At 36.1% G+C, this 27,960-nt stretch overlaps 1 protein-coding gene across 1 annotated transcript in view; it reads right to left on the bottom strand.

Annotated features, from left to right (window-relative positions):
• Positions 1 to 27,960, bottom strand: part of ctnna2 (catenin (cadherin-associated protein), alpha 2) — a 336,397-nt gene that overhangs the window by 220,165 nt on the left and 88,272 nt on the right. Inside the window, 1 exon segment of the mRNA XM_043243368.1 lies at positions 16,197 to 16,400. Within this exon segment, the coding sequence (XP_043099303.1) occupies positions 16,197 to 16,400 (204 nt within the window).

Genomic DNA, 27,960 nt, shown 5'->3' on the forward strand with positions numbered 1-27,960 from the left:
GGAGAAAGGTAGACAAGGAGATGCAAATTGAAAGAAAGACAGTAAGACAGAGAGATACATCAATTTTCTAGAGCTTTGAAAAGAAAAGATGTGATAGGCCGGCAGTTCTCAAGGTCATGCTATTTTGTGAGTATATATAATTCAAGTAATATATATATATATATATATATATATATATATATATATATATATATATATATATTCAAGATATTAGATATTACATATTTATAATTCAGTTTACAATACAAGGGCTATATATATATATATATATATATATATATATATATATATATATATATATATATATATATATATATATATAAGAGGTTTTGGTCTTTTAGAGTACAGGAGAGTGTGAGTATATGTGAGACACACACTCTTTTTTTTTCGCTCCCCCTTCCTTTAATTGTGCATTAACAGACAACAAACACTTAATCAGATTAGCCCTGATGCCACTGACATTTCTTAAAGCCAGCGGCTGAAATCAGCAGTGTGCAAATGTTTTGGCTAATGTGCAACGCTCTTCTCCGTTTGAATTAATTGTCTTAATTATGGCTGTGCCGTCCTGCTGTGCACACACAAAAAGGCCCAGTGCTGATGATAAGGCAACACACACACACGTGCGCGCGCGCACACACACACACACACACTCCTCACCCTTTAGAAGAAGACAGTGATGTCAGTCTGCTGTGAAATAAAGATAGAAGTTCTATGATTTATAATGATGGAAATGTAGCAAGCGCCCTAACTAGATGGCATTTTGGTTAGCAACATGTGCATGGAACATGTTGCTAACCAAAATGCCATCTAGTTAGATACCTAATTTTCTGGCTAATATTACTGGCAATGCATCCTTCACTGAGGAAATTCCAGAATGCACTGCAACAAGGAAAATAGAAATTGTCGTATATGTCACATTTTTTGATTGTTTGCTTTTGTTTTGTTTTGCTTCCAAAACAAGCTACATTAAATTTGTTCTACCAAAAAATGTGTAGCTTTTTAATAAAGAAATGCATGACAGGCTGGAAAAGTTTACAGGGAAAGTAAAGAATCTATTGAATATGCGACTCAAATGTTTCATAGGAAGCTCTGATGCTCCAGCTGTCAAGAGTAAAAGCGTTTTCACACTTGCGTATCAACAAGCTCACATATATTTAGACAAACATGGATATACCAACAGCAGTCTTCACATTACAACCCAGCTTATCCAGACGCCTACAATCTGTCATTCTGAGAATTGCATGCAAATGCTTTTAGGTAATTACAGGAGTGAAGGTGGATAGATGTGGGAGAATGAGACCACTCAGCTTCCTCTGTGAAATCCACAGTGACCCAGAGAAAGAGAGGCTACTGCTTTAAGATGATGCATGACACACCAGATTGTATTGGCCACTAAAACAGGAGTCCAGAATAAAAAGAAAGATGTATACTTTTTTTGGAATGTACAGCACCTGTGATGGGAGACTCACTTTTTTTCCTGGCATCAAAAAAGCAAGTTGGTTATGGAACACTGCTACCCAGTTCAGCTTGAAGTACACTGTGCAAGGAATAGGGAAGAACTGAAGGAATCTGGTTCTAACAATTTCAATTAGACATGTGGTTTCTGTACACAATAAAATTAAATTTTGCAGCAAAACACAATAATTAGCTGTTGTTGTTTTTTTATCATATTGTTTGCTATATTTATTTGTTTGGCCAGTGTCATTGTGGGTTTGGGTTATTTTTACTGTTATAAGACCTTTGTAAGGCCTATCTTTACTGTTGTAAATTTAAATGTAAATTTTACATAAAGTTAAACACAAATTCTGTTTTGTTTTGTTTTTTTATTCCAGTGTCAGTTAATTTGATTCATTTCATTTATTTTGCAATAATTTTGCAATATTTGTTTTTGTTTGTTTTTTTAGATAACTGTAATAACCCCTGTGCAATAAGGCAGCTCGAAGTTCACATTTCCAATGAAAGACAGGCAGTGTGGAGGTTTTTTGCATCCAGTGAATGTTGCTCACTGGAGAACTGACCCGCAGGGCATTTCCTGACTCTTACCCATGTTTCAGAGATGGCTGGTGAAACGGTTCCTCTAATAAATGGATATCTTGGAGACAGACCCCTAGTACTACAGTTTGGAACCCCTGCAGCAAGACTGAAAAAAGGCTGTCTTCTCTTTCTCACACACACATACACACACTTTCTCACCTATGCCCACTCAAGCTAGTCTCATTAATAAACTCTCCCGGGGCTTGGCAGGGCGCAGTGCAGCCGCAGGTTCGCCGTGCCAACAGTGGGCAATGCTGGGCCAGACATTATTGATGACCTGCTGTGCCAGCCCGGCAGCAGCTGACAGACCGTGAAGAATTAAGGTCAAAGCCTCACCTATCTGATGGCGTAGGAGGAGAGAAGCAGTGGAGGAAAAGGAGAGAGGGCAATATCTTGGGTGCAAAACGCACAACTGCTATAAGAAATCAGAAAGTGGTTTGATGCAATAAATGATTTAAATCTCTTCTCAAATTACCTCATTCAAGCAACTGTTCTTAACCTCAAATAAGTGCTGTCTAACGATTAATCGCATCTTATGCATTATGTCTACACATATATGTATGCAAGAAACACGTGTTCATATATTAAACATATCTGTAATATAAATAATTTAAATGTATATACACAGAATATATACTGAATAATGTGTTTATTTATGTTGTGTTTATAAATGTGTATATATTTATTTATTTGTTTTAACTGCATATAATAATCTATTAAATTTAAATGACATGGTTTATTATAAACTAATCAAATTGTTGCAATGTATATTTGTCAGTCATAAATGAACCAGGTATCACTTCTGCAACTATACTAACAAACTAAGTGTGTTTTAAATACATAATAACTGAGTTTATATATGTATCATAAATAAATCTAATTTGTTCTAAAGTTGATTAAATAGCTGATTAAATATTTCCCACTTCACAGCTAGCCATATTTTAATAATTTTCATTCATCCATTTTAACTGTATAAACACATTTGTTTTACCCTAGACACATTTACGGCAGTTTCAAGCAACCTGAACAAATGCATTTTGAAACTATCATGATTTAAATCAAATAAATGAAAATAAACATTCACGTTAAACTTATTTCCTATGTTAAAACTGTATTAGGTTTAAAGATGGACGTTTTATTTGCAATTCAAATGAAAGTCCGAAGCAGAGTTCAAATACAGTTTCACACCAAGCCAACTCTGATGATAAATGGACTCTGGTTCCACACCAAATGCTCTAGTGACCTCCTCCTAGTATTGTTTTAATATTAACCATCAGCAAAGCAGTTTTGAATTTGTCAAGGTTAAAATGCATCCAACTATATCCCAGCACACAGGAGATCAGTTCTTTTGATCAAAAGATCTACTATCAGAACCATTTTTCTGTCTGGCTTGTGTAAATAGCCTGTCGAGCTTCTATAAATTGGACTCAGTGGCCCCCGTTACCCTCGTGTTTACAGGATAGGACTGTAAAACCCAGACAAACTAATAGCAACAGCTTGTTTCAGATAAACTGATGAACAGTCACTCTGATCTGTGGGCTGATGAGGAAAGGAGGGTCTTATTGGTCCGATAAGAACAATTAATGTCATTTGTGACACCGTTGCGAGTTAGAAGCAATTCTAATGAGATTTATAGCCACCATGACTATAATCTGGCCACACGTCTATGTCCTCTGATGGCTTGATTTCTAGTCAGTAAGTGGAGAGGTGACTGATCGGATCTGGGCTTGCTGATGTTTAGTTACAGGGATTGCTCACCCTAAAATGCAAAATAACAATGACAATGAATTTTATAATTTTATTCATGTTGTTATTATTATTACTCAAAGAATCAAAAGAAAATGTATCCAAAAAATATTAAGGATGATGTGACTAAAGTAATGGCTGATGAAATTATACTGCAAATCAGTTAAAAATATTAGAAATTGCGATAATAATTGCGTGTGTATGTACATAGCAAAGTAAATAAACAATACCAAATAAGTATAGGTACCAAAAAGGTCTGAGATGAAGATGACACAGATAATGTATTCTTCTTCTTTCTGCAGTTTTGTAAGTTCTAGAATTACTCACTTCATGTTCAAAAGCTTTGAAGTTTATTTGAATTATATTGGTTTAATTGCACAAGTAAAGAATGGACTTCATTTCTTGACATTTGTTGCGATGCTGGGTGTTAATGGAGGTCATGTTAACCATAAGCCATCATTCAAATTCCAGACAGACTTCAGTTTTCAAGAAAAAAAAGAAAATGCATATATTATGTAACTGACTGCAAATTGGGTTCGCAGATAGCAAGCATTAAAATTTATTGCTTAATGAACACTTTTGTGCAAATAATACAATTATTTTGACAAAAAGCGCAAAAAAAGTAGATGGCTTAACTAAGTCGACAAAGTCTAAGGTCATATAAACTAAAGCAGGATTTAGTATGAGACATTGTGCTGAATTGTCATTGTAAATGTCCTTTATAGCAAATCAAATTCTTTGTTTATCGAATCACTAAGCATGTGGCTTTGTTAAACATACTCATTCGGTCACAGAGACAAACGCACAGTCCACAGAAAAAAAACAAAACAAAACACAGAGACAGCTGAGTCATTTCACTCTCACAACTGCCTGTCCTGTGTGAAAAATAAAAGACAGTGAAAAACGCAGAATCAGAGTGAATAATCTCATGCATCATACATGACCCCGGTGCCTTGGTCTAAGACCTGCATTTATATTTCATGTTTTCATGTAGTAAACAAGGGAGGACAATAAACTGGGGCGAGATGGACATTAATTTTCACCCGTCGAAGGAGTGTGTGTGCAACCACGCTGAAACACTGGGAAGATATGACTTATTTATAAATGTTAGCATGTTGACATGAAAATATTTATGGAGCTCTGAGCCCCTAACAAAAAAGGGATTAACACTACACATTTGGTGCTGCTGACGGGATGCAGACCTGCAGAGTAACATTAACAAAGGCTGGATTCTCACGTTTGAGGAAGCTCTGCGTGGGGGAATGAGAAATGACCCAACAATGGCAGATGTCATTGAATACATGCTCGATAGATTCTTTAAGTCTGATCTTGTATGCCAGTAAGCATATATTGTAGTCATTGAATTACGGTAATGCACACTAAATATATAAGACCAAGCGTTCTGTAATGTAGGCCAGTGTTTTCCAACCTTTCCGCTCATCATCATCACTGAACAAGAATATGTTTATTTTAACTCCAATTATACAAAAAAAATCGACACTATGTAAAAAAAATAACAGAATCAATAACAGCTTTTATTTTATAAGTGCATTTAGTTTGATTATGGTTGATTGTGGCTGAAAAAAAATGAGATGGAAATAGGGGTGACATCCACACAGTACTAAATCCCAAACTCGTATTTACGTATTTTATTAGTAGTAGTAAATTCCAAACATATATTAAGTTGTATAGATTCAATAAAACTAATAAAGCTTTCTTTTCTTTATTATCATTACTATTATTATTATTTCTGTATTATTTGTTTGTATGTTGTATCCTTTAAACGTAAGACGACACAAGCGAATAACACAGAGCAAAATATCCCAGACTCTTATATATTATATTATACTGTTGTTTCAACAAAACAAATAACACAGAAAAAAAAGAATAATAAAAAAATTAAGTAAAACATAAAACTTTTTGCTGATCCTTTACACATGCAAAAATCACAGCACTGTTAACATAATGAGAAATAAAAAGTCTCTTGTATAGGTTAAACAAAGCCGATTCAAAGTGAAACAAAGTGACTCACAATCATTAATGCAGACGAATTTGTCAATACAAACGCACACATACAAGTAAAAGCATACAAGTGACTGCAATTAAGTCAAATGACATGTCAACTCAGTTTATGTGTGCATTATCATTGCTAACCTACTAATGAAATAAAAACAAAACAGCTGACAACAACGAGAATAATAACAGTAGCAATAAACCTGAATGATTTGAATCTTGTCTAAAGGCAAACGGTAGGCCCATAAGTCAGCGTTTTTCTAAACATCTACTTTATTCTCCAATGTTCTCTCTCCACATTCCTCTCGCTCTTTCACTCTGATTTCTGATTGAACGGTTCCACATGGTTTACCCCTACAGCCCAGCATGCACTTCTCCACCCGCAGGATGAACTGCATGCTCCATCACCCAGCCGAGTTCAACCCTGCATTCATAACGCTAACATATGTAGCGTGCTAACATAGTTAGAGCCCTGCTCCTCAGATCCATGTCTGCCCGTTTAACGCAATTACACTCGATTCCACAGCTCCATCCACCTATCAATGTCAATTGAGTTAGCCGCTCTCACCACAGACGGCTCTAAGGGGTGGGGGGCGTGGTCAAGCTGAAATTTAGTAGAGAGGATTGGGAAGTGCCATCGCAGCTAATGCGACGGGCATGCAGCTCTGAGAGCTTTTATTACATTAATTTGTCTCTAGTTAATTCCATCTCTTCCCCTTAATATGAAATAGCCTAAAAACCCAATTAAATCCCGGTTGGCTGCATCACCTCGGCGAAGAGTGGCGTGGCCTTGCAGCACAGACGCGTATTCGCATACATCGACGTGAGCATCTCGGGACCCGCTCGAGTGGCGGGTGTTCTGATTCACGGCACGATGCCTCTGAAACGTCCTTAATTGAAAGCGAGCATGACTGCTGGCAGACAGCAGTTTCCTGGCTTTATTAAAGGAAGCACGCAATAAGGATGCCGAGGGAATGCTGACGTCAAGCCGGAGCAGAAAACTAATTCAACGGCTGGACGCTGAGACTTTTCGAGAGAGGCTGATGCTTTTCACACGTGATTATTTAAAGAGAGGAATGTGCATGACTAAGAGTGAACCAGACGTGTTGACCTGTCATGCGTCATCACACTGAACAGGGCTGCTTGTTCAAATGACACTCAGGCATATCGACCGACCTGACAAAAGTCACATTCTGAAAAGGGTAAGTAAAAATATATAAGATAAAAATACAATAGAAAGAACACGGTGAAAAATCCTCTTTAAGAATAGTATTCAGACTTAAAGGAATAGTTCACAATTTGAATTCTTCATTTCATTCCAAACCCTTAAGACCTAAGTTTGTCTTTGGAATTTAAATTAAATATTTGTTTTGGAATTCTGAGAATTTTTATGAACCCTACCATAGACATGAAGAATACTAACATGGTCAAGGTCCAGAAACGTAGGAGGAACACTGTTAAAATAGGCTTAATCCACGTGACATCAGTGGTTCAACTGTAATTTTACAAACCTAAAGGCATTCACACATGGCATCTTGACAAGAAAAAGTTGACAAGGGTGCTGTTTTAGTGAAAAAAAAGCTGTTAGATTTGGTTACCAATAGCAGCCGCGAGCATCTTTTGTTGCTATAACAACAGCTGCAACAGTAGCCTAGTGATGTGTGGTCCAGAAAGAGGCTTTTGAAGGTGAATGTCAGTTCATAACGTTTGTAGCAGGTTTTACAATTTTGTTTTTTCTAACCACGCTTGGCACATCCAAAGGAAATTGACCAATCAACGCAGACCAGCGTCACGCAAAGAAAGAGTTTGGAAAAATTAACTGTTAAACAAATCGTTTGGTTGAGTTGTTAAAGAAATAAAGTAAAAATAAATGCATATTATAAGAAAATGAAAGTGGTTTTTGACCTCGCATGCATGTTAGCCTGTTGTTCAGGACTCCCATGAACCTTTCATAAACCATAATAGGGGCACATTAACAATGATTGTGATAGTATTATTACTGTCTATGGGAGGAACAGAGAGATCTCAAAATTCATCAAAATGAGCATAAAAAATAATTTATCAGCTTACTGGAATTGTATCCATGCTTGGAATGAAGCGCATGAGTAATATAAATAAGTTTTTAAGGCTTCTTGTCCTTTTTGAAGCTTTAAAAAGCCAAGGTCACTTTGAGCAGTCTTTGAATAGAAAAGAATCAATATTGATTGAAAGTTCTACTTTGTTTCATAGGAAAAAAAAAAAACAATAACATACAGCAGGTCAGAAAATAATGAGTTTTTCAGTGAACCTTCCATTTAAAACAAATTTATTTTCTGACTGAAGAAAATAAAATAACTCATTCTTCCATATCTCAAGAACACAAACTCCAGATGAGGTGATTCAATAGCTATTTTCAACACCACAGCTAATTTCAACTTGGTTTTGCAGGAAATGAGCATCTTCAATCCTTTACATACAGGGATTCAGGTATACAGATCACATTCTCAGCATATTGTTACTAGCACCAAGAAAGGCACCATAGCAAGATTGATTTTGCCCTGTCTGAATTCACAGTCAGGCCTTTAAACCCTGCTTACCCCGAGACTGATGCACAACCAGACACGAAAACACACGGACAGGCTCAAACCAAAACAAACAAACCCAAAAATGAAATGAGTGAGATGCTTGTTCAGCCTAGAGCAAACAAATATAACAGAAAAAAAAACAGGTTGAACAAAAGACAGCGAAATAAGAAGACCTCCGCATACTAACACATGCTCACCCACACAAAACATTTTCAATGCACACAGACATAGAGCAAAACTAAGAAATTTTAAGCAGACATGAGTGCATGTTTGCTCGAAATACACAGTCAGAAACAAAAATGACAGCTGGTAAGAGGGTAGAAAATGACACATCTCCCACACGCACACACACACACACACACACACACACACAAACAAAATCCACACTCTCCTGACTCACACAGAAATGTGAAGACTATTTTCACTCTCATCACCGTTCAGTAATGAAGCAGCACCGCAGAAAACATGGCCACCGAGTGATTTATCATCATTCTGAGCCCTATTTCATTCCCCTGATTACTGCAGGCAGCAAACATGAGGAGCAAATTAATGAAAATGCTGGGGAATTATAAACTCCTACCCTGCCTGAATTATCTTGCATAGCAGTGTTGAATTAAGCCCTTTGACTATATATGGAGACCAATTTTGTTTCCTAACCTACAAACTTCTCTTTTGGGGAGGGAGGGACAGGAGTCGCTAGCAGTGCAAGTCTAGTTTAACACAGATAAGAGATCAGGAGAAACATGAGGGAGAAAAGAATGCAAAAGAAATGCACCTCTTGCCCGCGTCCTTCTCTCCCTGTATTACCAGAGCAAGGCCAAGGGTCAGCATGCAGGGAAGAGTCCTTGTAAAGGAAATTGCGAGATAAAAGGTCCTTCCTTGAGAGTTTGCAACTGTGTGTCCTCTTACTTTTCTCATTACTGGTTTCAGATGCCTTTGTGAAGGTGCAGAGGATCTACAGAAGTCAAAAGTTCATTTTGTCCTAGCAGTTACTGCACTTTTGAGTAAGAAAGTATCTTCTGCCCGATACTGATAGTGGATCGTTTGATCATCAGCATACACATTAAAAATATATAATTAAAAATAGAATTGTTAAAAACAAATGACAGTGAAGAATTTTACATTGTTGCAAAAAATGTGTACATAAATGACATCATGTTTTATTAAGGTTCATGTGACACTGAATAAATTATATTTCAGCGATGAAAGGAATAAATTACATTCAGAAATCTATGAAACTAAAATAAATAAAATGGTTATGGTGTCTACTGTATTTCCAACTACTGTGTATGAGTGTGTATTTGGAAGCATCTCTTATTGGTGAAGCAAAACCAGCCAGGGGCATTAGGGCCTGACAGATGGAAGGGAGGGTATTCAAGTCACTAGGGGAAAAGGCTGATGGATCGCTCCATACAGGCCACTTAATAGGGCGTAAGTGTGGAATCTGGCTGGAAAGAGGCTCTCAATGAGAAAGTGGGTGAGGAACGCCACAAAAACAAACCTGAAATACCTAAAGTGGTCTTTAATGTGTGATGACCTCAGAAAGGTCAAGTCTAGTGAGGACATTTATTATAAGCAAAAAAGACATCTAGCACATGAGTACCAGTAACTCATAAGACATGTCTTCTAACCTGACATTTGGTAGGAAGGATTTCAAAAATAAAAATCTGATGTAACAGTCTAATATGAGTCTTGACATTAAGTCAGCTTGACATGCTAGGAGAGAGCTTAATTGTGAGAAATGCTTGTGGCTTGATTGCTCGACATTAATTGGTTCTCTCTGTCTGCTACCTGTGACAATGGCAGCTTCACCTGTCTGAGAAATGGCTATAGAGAATATGAGAGTTACGAGAAACCAAATGAGAGCAAATGCATTCTTGAAGGGAAATTTGATGAAAAAATTTAAAGTGTCACTCAGCCGTATACCACTCCAAACTATGCCCTTTTTTTGTTTTTATTTGCAAAAGATCTTTTGAAAATGTTCACTGACTTTTATTGCATGGACAAAAACAGCGGAAGCATTCTTCAATATATTTCATTTATGTTTTGAAGAACAAAGTTACATCAGTTTAGAATGACATGATTAAATTATGTTATGAATTGTATGTTTATTTATACAGTTTTACAATTATCAATTGTTTAATTAAAGTTCATTATATGTATTATATGTATTTAAATAAAGTTCATTTATATAAATTCTGGTATTTTTGTGCTGAATTCTATAAAAATAAAGTTTAAACTATTAATAATTAAAATTATATTATTAGTGCTGGAAAACACTGGGAGGCTTTAAAGGCTTTTCATTTGTTGACAACAGATTTGTGTTTTCGGATATACACAACCCACTTCAGATACTTTAGGAGGGAAAATATGAGAAAAAAAGGGGGAATCACATCCCTGAAAATTGTTAATGTCGGGGCAAAGAAAAAATACATTATGTTATGTGTTGTACTTCATGCATGATGCTACAAAAGAAGGCAGGAAAAACCTTGTCAGTAAAGGAGAAACCAAGAGAAAAAAAGAGGAGGAGATGATGTCTAATGAGGTTAGAAAAATCGAGATGGGGAAGTTAAACAAGCAGCAGGAGCCATCAAGTAGAGATGAAGTTAGAGTCTTGGAAAACCTAAAGCCCCACTGATCTCTTCAGATGCAGAAAACAAAAGCTCACATGAGTTCAGGTTCCCTGCAGACTATCACGCTGTGTGTTTCTCTCCAGTCATCAGTAATGGACTCAGGAGATGCCAAACATACAGCATACTTCCAAATTCTACAAATTCCACTCGTAGACAACAGCTATGAAGGAGACCTCAATCTTCAGACAGGTTAGTAAAGAACCGAGATGACTCAACATTCTTGTAGCCAGGCTAATAGAACAGTGAAAGTCGTGCTAGCAGAAGTATAGAGCAAATCACAGGAGATGTTTGCAGGAGACTTTGCTTGAAAGCTTGAAGGGGAATGTGTGATATGCATGTGTATTTTTGTTTGTGTCTTTGGGGGCAGGTTTTGCACTGATGCAGACGGAGTGAGACGGATGGTGAGAGCGAAAGAAAGGCTTTTTTTCTCGTGTGCATGCTGTGGGTTATTTTCTCTGAAATGACTGGTCTTGTCCAGTGAGACGGTGTCTAGCACTTGCCAAATCGAGGCATCAAAGCACTTGTGCGGCTGGGAGGATACTGTGCAGAGGCACAAGCAGTCACATGACATTATCGTGTCATGTCACGACAGCTTGTTATTAGCTATCCTAGGGAGATGGGCAGAAAGTCACAACATTCTGTAACTTTTGTATACCACAGACCTTTTATTTAAACAGTAATAATAAAACAAAGGTTCTGGAACATTCTGAACTGTAGTTATCCACTAAAAATATGATTAGTGTGTAATGTGATCAGTATATAATATAATATAATATAATATAATATAATATAATATAATATAATATAATACAATATGTTCTAATATAATTTAATTTTGTAAATCAAGTCAAAGAAAGCCATTGGGTCATTCACTTAAATGATTTGTTTAAAATGCTGATTTATACAGAAATGACTTCAACTGGGCTAAATAAAACAAAAAAACGAAGTGAATGACAATGACAAAGACTGTATGAACAAAATATATCGAAACTTATCGTACACTACACTTTTTTTTTTCCTCCAATCAATTACTTTCCAAATGTAATGTCAGCAACCAAATTATAAGTAGCAAATTATGGTTCAAGGCCGATATAGCATTAAAACCTATTCAATATATATAAAAATAATAATAAAAATAATAAAACTGGAAAGAAATTAAGATTGCCTTTGTCAAGCAATTTGTTGCACATCAAGTGCTGGTGACCTAACTTTTAATAATAAGTCACAAAATAGCTTCTTCATCCACCCCTAGTACTACAGTATGGAGCATATAGGAGGTGACACCAAATCTCATAAATTCTTCTAATCTATCCATTCCATTGTTTCCAATTCCTTCTCTATCATTCACTGATCAGCTCTTCTTTTTAAGTAATCCTTTGGGTTGCCAAGTCTACTTGCTTGTGTGGCTGGTAGCAGCGCTGTTAGGCTGATGGAGTGTTCTGAGACCCTGCCTCTTGATCAAGTCTTTCTGTGTAGCCCCCTGGAGGGCCGAAGAACATAGGCATCCATCTTCTTTAAACGCAGTGTGACCGCCAGAATGCCACGTTCCGCTAAGTGCAAGATTAAGCTCTGCTAACCAACTCCCTAAATCCTCTTTAGTGCACTGCAGGCCAGGCTAGCGAGGTGAACCACCACACCCACAAAGCCCTAGGCCCCCTCAACCTCTAGCCACAAGCACAAGCTCCCGTGACCTAGGTCAGCAATGCATTACTTCAACCGATCAATTGATAGATTGGCCTGTCTGGGCTGCCGTAACTAAATCAGCCAATTCTGATGATTCAGCAGTGGTCTGGGAGTCTGGGCGGGTGTCACCAATCAACGATCACCACCGGCCAGGACAAGTATGGACATTCTCTTGTCACTTGAACTTAATTTATTGCAAACCAGCACATTGATCAAGCTTGTGCCGTTGCACAAGTCGTTCAGGCTTGAGCTTGAAGAACGATTAGAGCAAAAGGTGAAAGGACGGTGACAGAAGTCGAAAAGGTTTTAGAAGAAACTAAACCAATGGTCATTTTTGTGTACAGTGTAGAAATCAGACACTACTTCCCTACCTCTCTGTACCCATAATTCCAAGAAGCTGGAAGCCAGTAACGTTTACATATGAACTTTTCATTATTAAATTCAGAGAAGTCATTGTCTAGCTTAATTTAGTTTAAATAGCATCAGTGCGATTAAATCAACAATAATCACTAGAAATGAAGTGTCCCAACTAAGCAAGCCAGAGGCCACAGCGACAGAAAAAAACTTTGAAGAAACCAGGCACAGTTTGGGGGCCAGTTCTCCCCTGGCCATGCGAGACTAATTAATTTACAGTTTAATGTATTAACATTTGTGTTTTATTTATTATTTGAAGTTTTTCATTTATATGATTTATTGCTTTTTTTAATTGTAATGAAAAGTTTAATGGACTTATTATTTCTCAGTCTATGTTTATAAAATTAGATCAGAAAATAATAAACGCATTAAACTGTGCATTGCTATATATATATATATATATATATATATATATATATATATATATGACAAATGCACTCTACAGCAGGTGTAAATGTGCGGTTTTTGTGGATCAGTAGCTTCATTTATAAAGCGAGATCACAGAGTGTGCATACACTTAAATCCATGCCAGCACTCATATTTATAAAAAACGTCTTTGACATGGAAAAGTGCTTAGCGTCTTGACAAGGAACAGACATTCACACTTTTTTTATTGTCGGAGTATTGCAGGTTTACAGATCGTTGTTCTAGTAGAGCCTTATTGGCAAAGAACTTAAATTATGATGATTGGTGATATTTTATATGTTGTTTAAAAAGGAGAGAGCTGAAGCCATTAATTTGCATGCAAGTTGATGATCATTTGCGATTCATAGATTTCACATCTCAAAGAGAGGCATACATGCAATTTCTGTTCGTACACGGATTCTATGAATCGCCCGTACGCATATCTGAAAATTGATTGTAAGATCAAATTTAACATGGTTTCTGCGCAACACTTTATAAATGAGGCTCTACTATATTAAAAGGTATATGTTTGTGCTAATAAAAGTGTTCATATGAACAAACCCATATAAAATAGGGGTGTGCATTATATATTTTCTACAATAATATCGTAATTATTGTTTAAATAATATGGGATTTGATATTAGTGAGTATATCGCAAAAAAACTAACACACAGAGAGAACACATACAGTACATGATGTAATTTAGATTGCAGCACGAGCACAAAGCCTAAAAAAAATGCATTTATAGTTCTTTCAAAATTCAAGATAATATAATCTTTTATATTTATATTATCTGATATATTTATCATATAAAGAACATTCTTTCCTCCAAACATCAGAACAAATATAAAGGTTAGTTTATATTTATATAGACACAAGTGCCTCTCTGAGTTACACAACGACAGTGTTTCGTTACTAAATCAATCAGCTGTTTGAATGAACTAGTTAAATTAATGACTCAATTTTAGGTTTATATTCAAAGTATAGTTTGCCTTTTTCTCCCAAAAATATTTCAAATTTCAGTATTTCACATTTATTATTTATGCATTTGTAACTGCAGGTTAAATGCATTCCCATCATTCATTAATGAGTATGTGTAAATGCATCTAAATGCCACTTTAGGTGCAGATTCTGTCCCACGTCTACAGTGCTAAGTCAAAAATAGTCTACACTGATTTATTTTTATTGGTATATGTCCTTAAATATGTCCTTATCGAACACACCTAATACAAAGATACAAAAAAAAAGCCCAAATAAAAAGAAAAAAGGAAAAAAAAGAATATCTTGAGAGACTAAACCAAGATATATAACGAGCATCCTAGCCACGCAAACACATTTCATCCCAGAGCAGAAGCTTGTAATTGAAGTGCTGATGTGATATTCATTTCCACTGGCGTATTGTTTTGACTAAAGGGGCATCGCTAATCGAATGAGAGCTTGTATTTAATATCCCTATGTTCCTGGATTGTGATTGAACATGCCAGCACTAAGAAACATACATTAGATTATAGCCGGGTAGAAGCCATTGATTACTTCATAGCTTCAGAGCCAGACAGTCCCATTGATACCACAGAGATCAATATTACAGAACACTTGCCAATGGCTTTGTGACACCTGTTTTTAAGTAACAGACACACAAATATGCATACACACCGACTTGATAGTTCTATAGGATTAACTGTTTTGAAATGCTTCGTTTGAGTGAAAGATATCAAACACCAACGGACACATAAAAGTGTCTGTGAATGGCAAAAGGTCAGAGTATTGATTTATCAAAGAATATTAAGACCTATTAAGATCTTTCTCAAGATGAACAGCAAGTGTCTATCCATGACTGAAGGTCAAAAAATAAATATGGAAATTGTTGCTCATATATATGCAAACAGTACTGTTTAAAAGGTTGACCCCAAACCTTTTTTTTAAAGAAATGAATACAGGAAGGACACATGAAATTGATCAAAAGAGACAGTAAAGACATAATGCTACACAAGATTTGTATTTCAAATGCTGTTCTTTTGAACCTTCTATTCATTAAATAATCCTGAAGACTGTAGTAATTACATTCACATACAGTCACAGTAATAAACTAAAAATAAAATGTAAAACATTTATAAGAAACAGTTGGTTTGATATTTTAGAATATTACTGCTTTTACTGTACTTTTCATCAAATAGATAATAGTTGTATGTCAGGAATGCCATTTTGTTTTCTTCTTAAAAGTTTCCATACTTAAAACTTGAAATGTACATAACCTGATATAACCTCATACAGCCTAAGTGTGCTATATGTGATGACACTAAAGCTTTCCATGCAGAAAGCTCTTCATGTTCCATGTCAACATTTATAAATAAATAACCACTCCGTGGAAAATAGTATGTGTATTCATATGGTATGTGTCAACTCCATGAAAGGTCTGTGTACTGTAGCCATGGTTGTTGAAGATAAATGTTTTCTATCCATCCGGTCTTAGGAATGATTCACAAGCAATGCAGGATGTGCAAAAATAAAAGGAGAAAAAAAAAAGTCTCCTCAAATAATCCTCTCACTAAACCTTTATAAAAACAACTTTTAAACGGCAAGCAAAACTAAACCTAAATCCAATTTGATTTGATGTTTTAAAATAATTTGAACAAAAGAAACAAAGGAATCAGGAGTTGAGTCATCAAGCTGCCTTACATTGTGGAAAATGTTGTTCAGGACTTACATTGTTCATGTACTCGCTCAGCAGGTCTTGTAGGGCCTGGCGCACGGCGTTGCACTCGGCTACGATGCGTTCACGGCGGTCGTCGCGTGTGCAGGAGGAGTCGGCCATGAGGGCGGCACCACTGATGATGCTCTCCAGACGTTCCTCGAGTGATGGCCTGAAGCGAGCCTCACTGAATGTTAGCGGGTCCAGAATGATCTTATTCTGAAACAGAAAAAAATGGCCAGTGTTATGAATATTTTACAGCTTTGGGAGGAATAACTTCAGCTTTGTTATTATTTGCATTATGAGAAATATTACCAGTTGCATTTTTAGAAATAACAGTTTAGTACATAGTACAACACTGTACTTTTGCATTGCATTTTAAATTGGTAGACAAAATGTTTCTGTAGACCTCTAAATTAGTTTTGCTGCTGTCATCATCAATGAAGATTAATGAGCTCGTCACAAAAGCCATGCAAGCATGTTTCACCGATGAGCTTGTAAGATCCTTTCTTTCTCCAAACTTTTGCCTTTCTGTCACTTTGGTAAAAGTTCATCTTTGTCCTATCAGTCCATAAAACTTTGACCCAGCAATTTGAGGCTCATCTCTGTATTTTTGGCAAATTCCAGCTTTGCTAATGAGTGGTTTGTATCTGGTGTAGACTCTAATCATGTAGTCTTTTGCTAACAGTAGATTGTGATATTTTCTCTTCTTTCTCATGACATTCCAAATGATTAATATGGCTATGGCCTATGTGTGTGCAATGGCTCTGATTGTAAATACCTAGAAATAAAAGCTGTCATGAAAATTGTCTGTTATTCATAATTTGATTTCAAAACAAATGGTTTCAGTCTACAGCAAAAATAAAGGAATTGACCTCACTGTCCCAATACTTTTGGAAGGGAGTGCACACATACACATACACACACACACACACACACACACACATACATCTACATACACACACACACACACACACACACACACACATATATATATATATATATATATATATATATATATATATATATATATATATATATATATATATATGAGAGAGAGAAAATTGCCTTTTCGAGGTTGTCCAAATTATTTTTAGCTATGCATATTACTAATCAAAAATTGTTTTGATATATTTATGGTAGAATTTGTTTCTTTTTTTTTTACTACTTTAAATCAAAAAAATTCTCCATAGACATACATTTTTTAATGCACTGTATAAAACAACCAATCACAATCTTTAGATTATCATCTTATACTGTATGCTTTAGTCTAACAACTGTGAATAAAGAATCCCCCAGATGATAGAGATCTTTGTGTAGCAGATTGAAGATAACAAGCGCTGTGAGATGTTTGCTATAGTTTCCATTAGCAAACCACTGAAGACAGTCGGTTGGAGCCCAAACCCAGAGGCTGCTAAGGTGACCTTCAACGCAAGATCCAGGGCCTCGGTTACAACCACATTGTGATTTAATGGGGCTTTTAAACACAGGACGCAGACTCAAGAACAGCCTCCCTTTTATTGATGAAAAGTTGCTACCAAATACAGGCTTTATGATCTCTAGGGCCGGGATGGGGAAATTACCATATTGATAGTGGCGATATTATGTTTTACGGCTATATATGAATACGGCTTCGGCAGCAGTTTGCATTTTGTGGACTTTGCCTGTGCAGATGAGGTGGAGGTGGCATTTAGAGGAACCAGAGGTTGCTTGTGTGTGTGCCCTTTACTTTGGAGACTAATATTCAGAAAGCCACTTCAGAATCTCAGAACTGGCGGTTAATAAGAAGCTCACAGATCTTTCGTTGTTTACATCTCAGCGTGCACTTCCTGTTCTTTGCCATGTCCACAGGCAGGAAATGATGTTTGCATCTTTTGTACTATATGTGCTAACCTACAGCAGTACTGCCAGCTAACAGCGGTACAATTAGAGAGAGAGAAAGACATAGAGACAGCTTTTCCATAATAGCCTGTTGCCATGGAGATAAAACTCTTAAATAAAAGCAATAACAGAAGACTTGGCCATCTCAATGATTCACTGATAAATATGTGGACATTTATTGGTTTGTCTGAAATCAGTTGGAGTCAAGTTCCCGGTCCGCCCACTTCTGCCTGATTGAGGGGCTAAAACAAAGACTGGTGTGAAATGTTTGATTGGAAAGAGACAGGCAGAACTTTCAAATGCTGACAAGCTGGACCAAAGCCATTGTGAAACAATCTGCACAGATTACTTAGATCCTGTGTGACTCATATGCTGAGTACATATTCCAATTATGATTCGATTTAGTTAAAGAAAACATAAAACAGCCTTCGCAACACATCTGACTTCTGTAATGCAGCATGCACTAGAGACAAACGATATTTAGCAGCAAGTAATGTAGGCCAAGACCTGGTTTGATTAAACAGAAATTGATTTGGATTATGAAAATCCAGCTCATATTTGTGGCAGTTTTTTCTCCACCTGCATGGCCTTCAGGGTTCTTTTTATTTACAGTAGCATTGATTCATAAGCACTGATGAATCATGCAAAATGAGACCAGGTGCATTTATTATACAATAAACAAGATCAATTTTGTTTTCATGCTGTCATTAAGAGAAGCTCATTGCATTGCTTGCAGAATGATTGAAGAAAAAAAACTCATCAGTGCTTGTGGGAATTGCATTCGTCATCATGGCTGAATCTTGGCCTCATCACAGCACTTCTCTAGATGATTTTTTCGATAGGAAAAAAATACTGTAGGTCAAGGAAAGCAGTTCTTACAAAAACAAACAAATATATTTCTACAACAGTTCTCTCTGGTCCTTGAATCTGAATGGCTGATAAGGGTCCAACAGAACTCAAACAGCCATTTCATTGTTTGAATCAAAGTAGCTATGTTTCTTACAGAGAGTATCACAGCGAATGGCAAAATCCTCTATAATTGTAAAAATAAAATTGTTTTGTGTCACAGAATGGAGTTGTAAGAGGTTTTTTAGGCAAGAGTGTATGTGCTTCAAACATGTGATATGTTAATGAAGATAATGTCTATTTGAAAATCTGCTTTGACGTTTTCGAAGATATGAGCTCTAGGGCATTAGCGGCTGTTCAGCGCCCATGAAAATGCAAGAGTGCTTTACCTCGCCCAAATCTACTGGAGAGCCACTGGCTGGTTTAACATGAGATATAGTTCATTTTGAGTAAATCCAACTGTTCCGCTATCAGTTGGAGACAAGTGACTGTTTTTAAAAGTCAGCAGTAAATACAGAAAACGACTAAAAGAGAAGTTATTTTTAACTTTTAAAAAAAACTAGAAAGACTCAAGTAACAAATGCACTGAGCAGTGATGTAATTGGAAATCACACACACACACACACACACACACACACACACACACACACACACACACACACACACACACACATATACAGAAACACTAAAATATGATTAAACCTACAGCTTTGATTGGCAGTTAGTTTTTTGGGGGGGCAATAAACCTAAGAATATCTAAATTCTCAAATGTATACGACCACACATGCCTTAATAAAGGCACAAAACACATACAATATGCACTAAAGAGACAAATGAAGTGAAATGCAAAAAATCATTCTGAAAGGGTGCCATCAATTTGTCTACGCAAACATAATTAGTCCAGATTGATTGCTGAGGAGTACACAAACTCATCTGTAAAAAATGGATCATGATAGGCCAGACGCAATCAGTTATGTAGTGTACTGCATGCGTGTGTGTGTATGTTTTAGAAGTGGGTGGGAATGCCACTTACTCCTCTCACACAATGTGACAGGTTGTTTGTCAAGGACGGTATAATGAGGGAGCGAACGAGAGAGCGCTGCATTGAACGCAACCTACTTTTACACAGTGACTAAAGTGCTTTGGAGCGAGAGGACAGGAAAGAGGAAAAACATGGGTGAGAGAGAGAGTGAAAGGGACAGAAAGAGTGTGACGAACAAAGTTGGCTAGGCTGGTGACTATTCTGTGCAGGTTATTAATGACTAGTGTCTATCTAGGGTGTCTCTAATTCTGGCTCGAATCCAGCAAACCACTGTCCTACATTCAATGGTAGTGTGTGTGTGCGGACATAACAGCAAGGTTAAGAGGGCTGGTGCTCCATCTGATTGAGTCATACAAACACCACCTGCTCCATCGCAGTGCCACCAACACTCCCTACTTTTGATAAGCTATTAAAAAGTTATCACTGTAAGGCAACTGCCCACATCAGAAGTCTGTCTCGTGTGTTTGTGTTGTGTGTTGGCAAGCCTTCTGTCCACCCCAATGGTTTATATACACCACCCGCATGCATACGCTTGCTTGCATTCAAGTTTGAGTCTTCAAAGTCTGCAGGGTAAAAGAGATCTGAAAATGAGGAAGCACGACAAAACACATTTCTGTGACTGATTCAAACAAAGAATGTCAAACCCAGTATTAAAATGTTTTATCTATTTTACTTTACTTTGACTTTGCCTTTTTCGACTCATAGATAACACAGTAGCCAAAACTAAACAGTAAACAGTATGGAATCGCAAGTCATTATTTTAAAGAGATCATCATTTTGTATATTTGTTTTAGAACATTATGTTTTTGATGTATATGTGTATTATGTGTTTTGATGTATGAATAATATGTCATTGTCACACATACACTGACGATGCTCTAGAAAATCTCTAAAATGGACGAAGGTATCCAGTTATTATTGTAGCTGAATAAAGTTTATATTTTAACTGAGGAAACAACTTTGGGAATTTTGATTAGGATAAACTACATCTATAATGCAATGCTAATTGACATGATCATTTATCACTGTATATAATACTATAAAATGGCATGATTTCTGCCTTATTCTGTAATATAAAACCACATTAAGTCGCCGTTATTTCAAACACTTGACTGATGCTATTAAAAGAATAGTTCACCCAAAACTGAAAATTCCAAACATGTATTCACTTCTTTGTTCTGTTGAACACAAAGGAAGATATTCTAAATAAAGTTTGTAAATAGGCTGTTTCAGGTCACCATTGACTTCCATAGTGTTTTTTATCCTACTATGGAAGTCAATGGTGACCGAAACAGCCTGTCAACAAACTTTTTTAAAAACATGTTCCTTTGTTCTTGGCAGAACAAAGAAACCAATACAGGTTTAAAACCACTTGAGGGTGAGCAAATGATGAGAGAATTGTATTTATTTTTTGAGTGAACTATCATTATTAGCATGGGAAGGCTAAAACAGGAAGACTATTGTGCAAAAGACCTTTAGATTCAATACAGTTATAATCTGCTCTGTTTAATTTACAGCACTGATTCAGATTTCACGTGTAAATTCACATAAAAGTAAATGTATGTAAATGCTGTATTTACATGTAAATCAGAATCAGTGCTAATGGGTCACTTTATTACATTGTGACATTTCTTTCACACAACAAACCGTGCTGAAATATGCTACAGTAACCATTTAGGTTGAACTGAAATAATAACCTTTTCTGTGTTGAAAAACGTTTTCTGGAAGGTACAAAGTCTTTTTTTTTTTTTTTTTTTTTACATTACCAATTAACCAGACAAATATTTGAATGTGTACTATGGTTTATTTGTGCAAAATGTAAGCAGCTAAACACAGATTAAAAATTCTTTAAAATTAAAATTTTTTTTAAACCTAAAAATTACCAAAACCTGATATGAAGGCTCAAGGAAGTTTTTGCAAACTTCAAAACCCTGAGATTCATGAATGAATCTACAAAAATGCACACGCAAAAAGCAGCCTATTGTTAGATTGGTTCCACAAGTCAAAACAAACACATGGGGCAGTGAGCATTAACCTACTCTGATAGAGCAAGGCACAGTGGGGAAAAAGCATTGATGTCAGCTGTCTAACAGACACAAACACATGTCTGAGAGAAGCAAAGAGATAGTGAGAAATGCCATCCAGGCGCTGCAACCCACTCACGACAGGACAGCACAATTTCTCTATCTATCCTGTGGTGAAGACTTGTGCTTTCTATGTTAATTCTGTCATATACGTATATTAGTGCTGCACGATATACCGGTGCTACGGTAGTATTGTGATACTAAAGTATAATAGTTTGTTTCTGAAAGCATCTTTGCCATCACAAATGTAATTCCATTAATCAACATAGCGGCTGTGTACTTGGATCTTATTTCTATATTTTGATTATTATATGTAATACATTATTTAATATATTGATTCATTTGGTAGAATTTAATTAAATTAACACATGTGCGTGGTATCGTGATACTTCAACTCGTAAAGTATGGTAAGACAGCTTAATGCTGTATTTATTTAATAATTTATTTAATTAATTAATTAATTAAATTCTAAACAAGACACCACAGAAAGATGTACCAAGAATTCTGCATCCATAATACATTGCATTAACTGTCTAATGGCAAACCGATGATAATCAACGCGTGTTGTTTGAAAGGAATGTCAAAAAAAAAAAAAAACACGTAAGTCACGCAAAGCAACCTCCAATCACAGAGACAAGAGACAAAAGCTGACTTTAAAAATGGGTTTGAAAGGGCACAGGGACTCATGGGAGCCTCTGGAAAACAGCTTGTTTGAATAGGAGAGAGAAAGCGCAGAGGACAGGGCCCCTGGAGAATAGCCCCTATTGTTATTCCATTTGGTGCTTATTGCAGGCACAGGGTCTGAGTGACAGTCTGAAAGCACAGTGAAGGGGAGAAAGGAGTGAGACGCACTTATCCTTCACGGAGCCAATTCTTTCATTTTACTAGCAAAGTCCAATTCATGAACAAATCATTCATTCTAGCCAAATCTTCTTAGTGAATCAATTGAATCGGTTCACAAAACTGAACTGTTTATTGTGCATTTTGGGAAACATAACAATTGTATAGGAAAATAAATGATATTTATTAAACTGTAAAACAGTGTATAGACACAATTGTGTTTTTTAGGAAAATAAGTTTAGGGAAATTTGTACACACATATTGCATAAAACAACAATTAAAACATTTTTTTAAATATTTTATAACAAAGTTGAGAATAAGCCTTAAACAAAGTTTGGCATAAAAAAATCTTAAAACCTAAAAATGCATTGGTAAATGTTATTTTTCCATTTTTTTCTTATGCTCTAAACAATGTAATGACATGAAAAAACATCTTAATTCAAAAAAACTTGTCTTTTTGGGTCTCAGGAGGATATAAAATAATAAATAGTTTTAATAAATAGCATTATGCAGCTGGGGGACGTAAATGAAATAGCACTATTCATTGCAAATATATAATACATTAAAAAAAGCAATAAACAGCAACACATGCATGGCTCTTTTTTTAACATTTTGTAGCAACTGAGGGTTATTTCAAGGGTCAGTGAATATCCAGGCCATCTGAGGATGCACACAAGACTATCCTTAGGAGGAATATTAGAATATGATATAATATAATATAAATGTTAAAATGTTAGCTCTGCAAGGATTTCTACTAGAAAGTAAATCTGACAGCATTACTGGAGTTAAAGGTCAACTAACCTTTAGTCCAAGCTTTAGACAAGGCCAAAGATCTAGCTTTGTGTTTGCACTGCTGCTGCATTTATTTACAAATAAATTTAAAAAGCCAGAATGTTGCAATTTACCCAAGCATTTGCTGTGTTGCTGAATAAACTACAATATGCCAAAGTTGTAACTTAATACTAAATTAGAACACAGTTGCATCTTTAAATGGATTTAATAGTGATAAACAAGGCCGGACATGAAATCTTTTGTATTAAAGTTGATATGAAAACATTTGGGGCTCAAGATCTGAAAGCTCACACTTATTGCTCTGGGAGAAATAGCTAAATAAAATGGCATTTATTCATTCAGCAGATGCTTTTATCCAAAGCGACGAATGAAAAGTAGTACAACATTAGCGATTAGCCATGTGTGCTTGGGGAGGCCCAGAAGACACATCTGAAGAGTCATGTATATCTTGAAATAGTATATTTGCATAAATATTTCAATGCACAGAAGCAGTATAATTGTCCTTGATCTACAATCTCAATCTTGGAAAACATTGTACTGCACGCTCAGTAGTTGATTCTTCCTTTCTTGAGCATCATCTGTGACAGAATACAAGATGTGCACTGATTGCAGTGACAACACGGAGGTAAAAAAAAGTACAGTACCTTGAAATGTGTTGATGCATGGTGATCATTTCATGCACCGTTCAATTTGTATATGCATATAAAGCAGATTATACCTGAACTCTACTACTACATTTACAAATTTACACATTAAAATGTTTGAAAATCTCTCTCTCTCACCGAGCAAAGCCTAACCAAACCAAACAAGGTCACTGAGCATCATTCCATACCTGTTTAAGTTTGTTTGTTCATTTTTACCATTATTTGAAGTATTTGATTTATTTAGATGAGGAAAAGGACTACTCTACTAAACTTTGAAGAAGGTGACCTTGCTGCATACAACGGTGCATAGAAAAACAATTTCAGCAGACAGTACCGGGCGGTCGAACCATCTGGACAAAAGCACCCAAATTAAGTTCCAATAATCATGGGTTTCGTAAGGACATAACAGAAAACTGGCTATAAAATCTAACACCTGGGGTGAACATTGCATTTTAGCTGTTACTCTCAGAAATAAAAGAAGATTTAAAAGTACTGCCAAGGACAGCAGTTTTCAAGAACAGCAATGCAAGTGGGGTCCTTAAAGGTCATCCATGTACAGGCTTTTCAAGTGTGTCTTTTGACTGCATTGTTAAAAGACACAATGGAGGCTTTAAGGACTTCTTCTTGTACATAAAAGACTGATACTGTACGTCTTCACCACCCATAGCGTTAGCCTATCTGTTCGGATCAACATTCAGCAGTGAAGTTGTGTCTTGAAAGCATATAGGATATATGTCTAGGTCAGGCCTACAGCATGACACCACAACGAGGTGACAGCTGACAGCTGAGCTTAACGTTAGATACTAACTAAGATGAGCTGATGTGGATATTAGTTTAAAACAGGGGTGTCAAGCTCAATTCCTGGAGGGCCAGAGCCTTGCAGAGTTTAGTTCCAACCCTGCTCCAACACACAAACGATGCAGTTTTCAGATAAGCCTGAAGGACCTGATTAGTTGTATCATGTGTGTTTAATTAGGGTTGCATCTAAACTCTAGAGTGCTCTGGCCCTCCAGGAATTGAGTTTGACACCCATCGTATAAAAGGACCACTCCCAACCTCAAACAATGGGGGTTTCTTTGTCAGACCGTTGAGAATAAGAAGACTCTAGGTACCACTGCCCATAAGGGTCAGCCTATAGACATTAAATCAAAGACACAGTCCATGACTAATCAGGCTCCAGAGATCTAGCTAAGCTTCAAGTCAATAAAAAGACCCGATGGAGACAAGATGATTTTGATAAAGCGAACTGAACAAAAAAAGAGACCAGCTATATTAACTAGGAATAATTTTCAGATCCACATAAGACCAATCCATTTTATTGTGAATTATTTATTTATTTATTATCTTTAAGCCATTATTACGGTGGCTGTTAGTATGTTACAAGAAAAAAAATTACTTAATTGCCGTGTGCGTTGTTAGAATAACTACCTTAATTTTCCTGTTTGCAAATTAGGGTTTAAGTGTTGCATTTTTTACTGAATTATTCTGACTTATGTGTGTGTATTTATTGTTTATTTATTTTTGCAGTACACTTAAAGAAATAGCTGATACATTTTTTTAAATGTGTTAATTATTTCGTTATTTAGCTGTCTTTGGTATTCTGTATTTGCTTTTGGATTCTATTTCTTTATTTGCAGACATGTTTATTTTATTGTACTTTTTTTGTGGTGATATAGATAAGAAAGGAATTATGATGGTGAGTAAACTGCCTTTTTTTGGGAGAAAGGTGAACCTTGCATTTAAAGTCAAAAGGTGGCTCTGGCACTCAACCTACCTCCTGGTTTCATTTTCAATTTTGTGTCTATGTTGCCCTGTGCTAGACTGAATGAAGCACAGTCTTCCATCTGACTGCTTCCTAGATCAATTCTGTGCTGTTAGCTGCACCTGTAATCCTCCTGTCTGCAAAAACCATACACTGACCGATCCACTCTCTATCTCTCTCTTCATAATGGTGACTGAACAAACGACCTAGCTGGCTTCAAATAGCCACGTCTCTCTTGTCTTCTTCTGGGATGCCTTTCTGCAAAAAGGCCACATCTCAAAAGAAGTATCAATCCACAAGTACAGTCTCTGTAATACTGATTTATTCAGTTATATGAATTAAAGACCATGAACCATTGAAAATGCTGTGAAGGCAAATTCACCTTCTGCAGCTTCAAATACATTCAAGAGGCTCTTGGTGCTATTTGTGTATTGAATATTCTAAACTGTCAAATTGCATAACAGTATATTCAGCTTGAATGTTTTGAAGCAAAACATTTTACCAATTAATTTTGTGTTTTTACAGACAGAGACAGACAGACAGACAGATAGATAGATAGATAGATAGATAGATAGATAGATAGATAGATAGATAGATAGATAGATAGATAGATAGATAGATAGATAGATAGGCAGACAGACAGACAGACAGATAGACAGATAGACAGATAGATAGATAGATAGACAGACAGACAGACAGATATGAACTATGTACGGCTTATGAGTTTGAATATTTTTGAGGTCACCTGTACATAGTCAAAAATAGTCAAATTCTGTTAAATATGGTCCTGCTAAGGTAGAACCCATGTTGTTTCCCAAACCCACAGAGCAGCAGCTGGTTTCTGGTAATGTTCCTAACCTCCAGCGGACAGAATTGAGATCGTGAATACCCTTCAGCAGCACAGATATCTAAGTCACATGCGCGCAAATACTAAGTGCCCCATTCATCACTCCAACGGCCCCAGAGTGCAATGAGAACAGAGCAACGCAACACTGTAAAACCTGGATTCTGCACCTTTCACATCTTTTCACGTGAGTATCTGGGTTTTATATTTTGCACAAGACTCTGCACAATAGCAATGACTGATATAAATGGAGGATATATAGACTGAAATACTGTTCGCAAACAAACAGCCACAGTAAGGTAGCATGATATAATGATGTGGGCAGCTGCATTTACTTATTCACTGTAGTGTCAGAAAGAGGTCACTACTTCAAACCCTACCCTGAGGTCAATATCAAAAAGAGTTAACTGAAAATTTAATTGGAAATGCTAGCACAAATAATTTTAAACTTCAGATGTCAATTTAAAGGAAGTTAAATTTACATAAAATGAAATTCATACAATATAAAAAAATTTATATAAAAATGTCATATATACTTTATTTATAATAATACATATTTTCATAAATAAACATTATTGCAGCACAGTTTTACAATAAAATAAGAATTGTAGTGCCTCCCTTGCAAAATGTCAGGCTGCTTATGATTAATTTGGATATTTTGTGAAATTTACTAGCAATTGTGAAAACTGTTTCTAAAATTGTAACAAAAAGTTAAAATTGTTTCTACATTTTCAATAATTCTTTTGAATTTTAAATCGTACATTTTGATCAAATCCAAAACCAATTGTGCAAAAACGATTAAAACCAAGCTGAAATACCGGTTGGTTTCGTTTTCAAGAGGATACAAATAGGCATTCTAGTGAATGAATGAATTAATCAAACCAATCAGTTAAAAAAATACCCTTTTTAGACTCAATCTGGATATTTCATAATTTCACCTAAAACTACTTTGAGCTTCCCAGTGGCTAAATTCCGTAGAGACAGTAGCAACCAGCTTGGTTGAGACCATTTGAAGAGAGAGTGGATAAATTGAGTTACTATCTG

Source organism: Puntigrus tetrazona, chromosome 1, assembly GCF_018831695.1.
Source record: "Puntigrus tetrazona isolate hp1 chromosome 1, ASM1883169v1, whole genome shotgun sequence".
NCBI lineage: Eukaryota > Metazoa > Chordata > Actinopteri > Cypriniformes > Cyprinidae > Puntigrus > Puntigrus tetrazona.